The sequence below is a fragment of the Amblyraja radiata genome, chromosome 14, assembly GCF_010909765.2.
Source record: "Amblyraja radiata isolate CabotCenter1 chromosome 14, sAmbRad1.1.pri, whole genome shotgun sequence".
Classification (NCBI taxonomy): domain Eukaryota; kingdom Metazoa; phylum Chordata; class Chondrichthyes; order Rajiformes; family Rajidae; genus Amblyraja; species Amblyraja radiata.
In genome coordinates this window covers 23,776,779-23,783,995 of record NC_045969.1, presented here as the reverse complement: position 1 = coordinate 23,783,995, position 7,217 = coordinate 23,776,779, and the positions used below count along the sequence as shown (strand labels likewise).

At 38.7% G+C, this 7,217-nt stretch overlaps 1 protein-coding gene across 3 annotated transcripts in view; it reads right to left on the bottom strand.

Annotated features, from left to right (window-relative positions):
- Nucleotides 1-192: 192 nt before the first annotated feature.
- ints6 (integrator complex subunit 6) overlaps nucleotides 193-7,217 on the bottom strand; it is an 89,578-nt gene continuing 82,553 nt past the window's right edge. For all 3 annotated transcript variants that reach the window (XM_033032796.1, XM_033032797.1, XM_033032798.1), the window contains 2 exons: nucleotides 6,315-6,408; nucleotides 193-997 (listed from right to left, as the gene is read on the bottom strand). In XM_033032796.1, coding sequence (XP_032888687.1) covers nucleotides 904-997; nucleotides 6,315-6,408 — 188 coding nt within the window. In that variant the 3' untranslated portion in view covers nucleotides 193-903. The remainder of the gene's footprint in view (nucleotides 998-6,314; nucleotides 6,409-7,217) is intronic.

Genomic DNA, 7,217 nt, shown 5'->3' with positions numbered 1-7,217 from the left:
GGAACATCCAGCCGCCCAAATCAGTTTGAATGCACTGCGAATGCATCATTACATTGCAGTGTAGATTAGTAACACCTGTAAAGCCATCCATTCCAGTAGACAGGTAATTTGCTTATTTCAATGAACCATGTCATTGTTGAAATAAATACCCTGAGTACACAAGGCTGGTTACACATGCACAGGAAAACAATCCAATATAAAATAGATACTTTTTAATGCAGGAAATAGTAACAAAGGCATTTTAAATAATCTCAAAATATGGCCTTTTACGACAGAATGTTCCATTCAAAAATAATTTGTCTTAGGCAAATTAGTTTGTTTTTTTAAAAGACAAATGTCCTCATTGTTTATACAGTTTTCTTGATATGGGCCAGTTTCCAATGATTGATCAGAAGGATTGACCTGGGGAAACCAGGTCAGCCCAGAAACTGTGACAAAAAGTAGACGACAAAAACACATCTTGGAATCCATTGGACACAAAAGACTTTTCCTCCTTTAATTCCATGCAACATGAAAATCAAATTGGGTTCATTTTTGCCAAATGATTTATCCCATTTCTGAGGCAAGCTGCTTCAACTGGAAAAAAAAATGGTTAATCACAGAAAGCAAATGTTACAGAATGGTGTCTTTCTGAAGGTAAAATAACATAACTCATCTGCTCGAATAGTGATGTGCCTCGTGCCCAGTGTCCTGAATGTGTCATACAATCATCAAAAGATGGCATGTCTAATACTACTTATGCTAAGGTCCAGATAGTCTAACCGTGCAAAGAAAAGGCGGCAAATTTTGCCACAGAGCAAGTGAAAGTACAGTAAAAGTAAGCTTGCGTGGTCCAATATGGATTTCTCAAAGACTTTAAGAGAACACCAGAAAACAGTCCAGTCTTATGTTTCTCAGGATTCATTATCGGTTGTTGATATAATTTACCCGACTGGATTTACTTTGTATTTCTTCCAAAATCCCTTCAAGCTCTTCAATCAGTACTCGTTTTTTAAACCTATTAAAAAAAAAAACAACATTAGCATTTACAGCAATAACAGCCTCTTCAAATCCATTTGGCGGCCCTAATAATACTAACTGTTCGAATTCCAAAATAGGAAAAGACTAGCTTGATTCAATTCGATATGATCAATTATTTCAGTCAAGTGAACATCCAGAATAAGTCTAATCGGGCTCATTGAATAAGATTACTTTAATACAAAATAAAGGGTGTGTCACTTTCTCAATTGATGAGGTCATCTCACTTATTTTTAAGCATCTCTCTGCTTTTTGTAAAAAAAAAAACAGCCGTCATGGCTTTCTTTCAAAAACAGATTCATTGCTTCTTCCTTCCTGTTCAGGGTTGGAAAGTGAGAGAAGGTCATCTGAGCATAATGTGAGGTGTCAAGTGATTACTGAGAAAACATTTTCAGGAAACTAACTTGCATTAGCATTCATTTCATTGGCTCTTTTTAAAAATATTACACTTTGATATATAGGACAACTAAAAATAATTGTATCCTTTTGGTGGGGGGGGGGGGGGGGGAGGGAAAGAGAGTGGACATTAAAAAGTTTGAGATGTTACCACTTTCATTTTGCTTTATGATAAAGCGAAGAGAAAAGCTGTTCAATAGTAACACATTTGTTGCAGGCAATAGTTTGGGCATCTGTATTCCAGTTTTCCTTTCAGTACCTTGGAATGTTTCTTGCTTTTCTCTAAACTCAATGGACAGGTCATCTGCCGCTGAAACCTCCGAGTACTCTGGCCGATGTTACTCTGGTTATGGCTGGACAACACTCTGCTGCCCATCCTCTCTTATTCCACTCACCATGAACTTACTCAAACAATGCTGCCTGTATCCTAATTAAAAACTCATCCTTCACCTCAGAGCATGCTGACCTATATTTAATCTATCCACGAACAGGTCTCCATGGACTTCCATATCCCAAATATTAAACCATGTATAAAATTATCTTCCCAGGTTTAGTGCAGTTTAGAAATACATCATAGAAACAGGCCCTTCGGCCCACCGAGTCTACGCCGAACACAGATAACTTTCGCAAACCTGTTCTATATTATCCCACGTTCTCATCGACTGCCTACTTATAAGGGACCATTTTATTTTGCAGCAGCCAATTAACCTCCAAACCCACATATGTGTCTTTGGGATGTGTTCAAAAGGGAACTGCAGATGCTGGAATATCGAAGGTACACAAAATTGTGTCTTTGGGATGTGGGTGGAAACAGGAGCACCTTGATAAAACCCATGTGTTCACAGGGAGAACATGTAAACTCTACAGACAACACGAGGTAGAAATATAGAAAAATAGGTGCAGGAGTAGGCCATTTGGCCCTTCGAACCAGCACTGCCATTCAATATGATCATGGCTGATCTTCCAAAATCAGTACCCCGTTCCGGCTTTTTCCCCATATCCGTTGATTCCCTTAGCCCCATAAATCTTTCCCTTTGACGAAAGAGAGGTCAGGATTGAACTTGGTCTCTGGCGCTGTGAGGCAGGAGCTCCAGCAGCTGTGAAACTATGCCGTCCTAAGGTTCTCTGCCTGTCACAATTTCCATGGAATCCATATTAAAAGCCATTAAAAATATAAATTATTGTTGCAAAAATATGACAAAATATAGAAGATAAAAATTTCCAGTAATCTTTCAGTAAGATTGCAAAACAATGATTGGCCAAGTAGGATAGCTGAAGTGGTGTAGACAAGGCTGAGAACTTTTATTTTAATTCAACTAAGTATCTGTATCTTAGGTGAAAGAGTGGTGAAAACATTGCCCAGTGTACTTTATGTGGAACTCTTCCAAGTCTGTTTGCAGCACCCTTTTCATTGTTTGCATCCACACAGACCTCCACAGTGGTTAGCAATTATTTTTTCCATGGTAAGGCCACTTTGCAATGCAAAGCTGTGCAACACATAGCAGGTAACAATTGGGAAGATTCTGGTGGTATTTTATGCAAAGCAGCACTTCGCCCATTACACACTGCAGAAAAATGTTTGCAGATGCACAGGTTTCATAGTTGTGCTCTGCATCAGATAACGACCAAGGAATAAAAAGATGTTAGCGACTGATGAAATTAACTAAATTATCCTTGCAATCATCTTCACATTCAAATAAAAATTGGCAGCGAAGAATACTTTCAAATGAAACTATGCTTGGGAAGCAGGAATTAATGCACGAATGAGTGTGACTGATCAATAACAGAACCCTTTGGAAGAAATTCCATAGAGAGCATCAGATTCTGCATTCCCAGACAAACACATAAATTGTATCACTGGATTACTATCCTTTTTGCTATGTTCCAAGCAGCTACATAATATTATTATTTGGCAAAAGTGAATAAAGGAATCATCATGAAAAGTTAGTCATCATTACGACAAAGTCACAAATGTTTTTATTACAGATATCTTCTGTGGAAAAGTCAGAGGGAATCCTGATCTTGAGTGATCATGTTGCAGCGAGAGAGGATGGGGAGGATGTTAGATCTGTTTGAAACTGACAACTGTTCACAAAAATTTGGCTAGGTGAATATGTTGACAAGAAAGCTTTGAGTCTAACATTGATAGTTAACTTTCAGTGACCTGGTAAACATTCCCATCCCGGCAGTGGTGATTACAGCCAGCCTGGATTGTCCTTGTATTCCTAGTTTGGTGAAGGCCACTTCAGTTATGAAACTTAATGATATGGAAGCAGTATGCATTTCATTTAAAGTATGTGAAATTCAAATGTAGTCATATGGTGGGCAGGATTTTACATGGTATAAAATTTAGAGCTTCAAAATTCTTTGTATATTTGCTTTATTACTTTGCACAGACAGTAAATTTGAGTGAGAAATTGCCATGGTGTGTGCTCAGGGCAGGAACGAGAAATCGGAAATAATTTGAGAAATTCAGAGACAATAATTCAGTTTTTATTGAGAAGGTGAACAGAAATATGGACAGCCAATTTATTCCAAGCTCCTTGGGGAGCAGACCCCCAATCCATGGTCAGGCTACTGAAAATGTTCTGAGTCACTGGCAGTATTTTAAAGAAACACATTTTATTCAATATGTTGTTTGAAGTCTTAAAATCTCTATCTATCTATATATACACTATTAAAAGTCTCATCCTGTCTGTCTGTCTGTCTGTCTGTCTGTGAGATTAAGGGGCTGCGCCAAAACGGTACAAATTAGCATGAAATTTTTCACAGAACTTTACTCAACTTTTACCCGTGGACATCAGTATCATATTTCTTCACATTTTATGTTATATTTCACGTTATTGATATTTAAAGTTAAAAAAAGCCAACTTTGAAAATAATAACTGTTTGTGAGAGTGAGACTTTTCTAGCAGCTTCCAGTGATGATGTCACAATGGCATCTCACAGTCGTCCAATCACAATGGGATCTCATTTACACAAGCTATCGTGAAGATTCCGAAAACCGAAAATGACATCACAATGTGATCTCTGCTGCCAATACAGAAGCTATGAGAGTTGACGGAGTTGGGGATGACGCTGTGTGACGCCAACCCCCCCCCCCCCCCCCCCCCCCCCCTTGGGGGACGGGGCCCAACGGGTCCCACTTGGTCTAGTATATTATTAAAACTCTCATCTTGTTTCTAACTATGCGTGTGATTTCATGTGATCTATGGACCTATGTCAAAACGGTACATGATAGCGCTAAAATGTTTTACACCATCTTACTCACCTTTGTCCCGTGATTGTTTGTATAAAGTTTAGTTCAGATTGCTGTTGTATTTCACAAGTTATTGACATTTCAAAGTTTTTAAGAACAATCACTTCAAGTGCTGTGACAGTTGCTGGCAGATTCTGGCAGTTGCAGCTATGATGTCACAATGGGATCTCATTTACATAAGCTACCCGTCAAGAGTCCTCCACCCGACAATGACATCACAATGGGATCTAATTTACATAAGCTGCCAATCAACAATGTTCCGGTGCAATGAGAGATTTGTTACATTGTTGTAAGGAGAGGGAGTGGGGAGGAAAATAAATGTTATTTAAACATAGTGTTTTGTGGGGGAGTGCGATAGGGGAGAGGTGAGGGAGGGAGTGACTAAGGATAGGAAATAGGAGAGGGGGAGAGGTGAGAGAGGGAGTGGAGGAGGTGAGGAGAAGAGGGAGGGTGGAGCAGGGGGAGGGAGTGTATGAGCCGCACCTGCGCAGTTGGGGGCTATGGGTGAGTGGTGGAAACGGGTTGCGTTGGGGAAACAGGTGAGTGGTGGAATACTGCGTTGGGGGAACGGGGCCCAACGGATCAGGGGGTATGGAGGGGAGAGGGGTTATGGAGGGTGGGAAGGAGTGACTGAGGGTAGGGAGTGACTGAGGGTAGGGGAAAGGAGAGGGAGGGATGGGAGATATGGGGAAATGAGCCACGCCTGTGCAGTTGGGGGCTATGGGTGAGTGGTGGAATACTGTGTTGTGGAACGGGTTACATTGGGGGAACGGGTGAGTGATGAAATGGGTTGCGTTGGGGGAACGTGTGAGTGGTGGAATATTGCGTTGGGGGAACGGGGACCAATGGGTCCCACTTGGTCTAGTATATTTTAAATGTTTCATGGTTCAATGAGAGATGTTGCTCAACAAATGCTGACTTTCAGTCATCTGTGACTTGCATCATCACCATAAGGGTATGAATTGTAAACCAGATTGTTATTCTGCAGAATATTTAACACACTGATCCTTATCCAAGCATTTATCCAAACAACAAACTAAAATACAAGTAAATATATGTAAAACAAAAACGTCTCCTTTTTAAACAGAAATAATTTATAATCAGAAGGCTAGCTAAAAGTTAACTATCATCTTCCAAATAATTGAGACATAATTCATACTGAGAAGTGAGGAAGATCAAAGAAAAAAATCTCAAAGACGATTAAGAACATACAAAAACAATCGAGTCAAAAGTAGCTGAAACCATCCAAATAACCCAAAGTAATTTAGGTGGATGGAAAACTGTGTAGTTGGAATTGGGTGGAGGCGGAGCTATATTCGAAAGCATAGTTTTAAACCCACCAAGGACAATAAATCAAATCACTAATCTTTTTTTAAAGAATTGATTCAATTGTTGTGCATCTAAATTTTTTTTAGTATCTTGCATGCTTGTCAACTGCCAGAGATTGCTTGAGCCAAAGATGGGGAAATGTGTCCTTTAAAAACATAAAAAGGTCAGCTCAAAATGTGAACAGGGTAAAATACTTCAAAAGAAGTCCCGATTAACGTCATCACAAAATGCAATTGATAAGACATGTAATCCTATAATAAATTGACAATGCTCTTCCACCAAAATTCCAAAGATCCATTCGGTAAGAAATTACCTTGCTGCCTCTTTAATGACATTTTGAACAAATACCATCCGTGTCTCCAGACTGCCTTGCACTAGTTTCAATAAATAGAAGATATTTTCATAATCTGAAAGAGATGATATTCAATTAACAGTCAGCACCATGTGGGAAATTAATGATCAATCCCAGTTTAAGCTAACAGAATCTATGGCTTCTGATGTTCACAAAAAGCAAGTAGGTTTAATTAAACGTGTATCAGAAGAATTTACTCAATTACGGGCTAATAATGGGAAAAAAGCTCATACTTAAATTCTGGAAAAATGCGCCCACACCAACAATAAAAATGTGGACATCAAATATGTTTGAAACATTACATCTGGAAGAGATGAGATTCCTCTTAGCAGGTAAAGCAAACCAATTCCAAAAGACGTGGTCTACGTTTATGGACCTATTACAAGCATGAGGTGCAATAGTAATTTAAAAAATAAATAAATAAATAAATGGTATCAGGGCCTGGCAATGGGAGGTAAAACAACAAAAACAGACTTGGTTGGTAGTCTTTTTGCGGAGTTTAATGTTATAATAGAGCGATTGTCCTTACTTTCTTTTTCTTTCTTTTCTAGGGTCTACTTTCTTACTTTACTTCCTTCTCTAACTTCTTTTCTAAGGGGCTTTCTTTTCCCAACACTCTCTTGCACTTCACGACTCTTGCGCACCTTCTTTACTTTCCTTACTTCTATCTTTTTCTTAAAGCTTAAAAAAAAAATGAAGCGGTACAAAAAATGTATTAAGATATATGTGCTGTGTGTTATTGTAATTTACCGTACTTCTAATAAAAATAATTTTTAAAAAAAATTAAAAAAAAAGCAAGTAGGTAATGAGGTTGAGCAACCATAGTGTAACAAAGGTTCATGCTACTTCCACTCAAGGATTTAA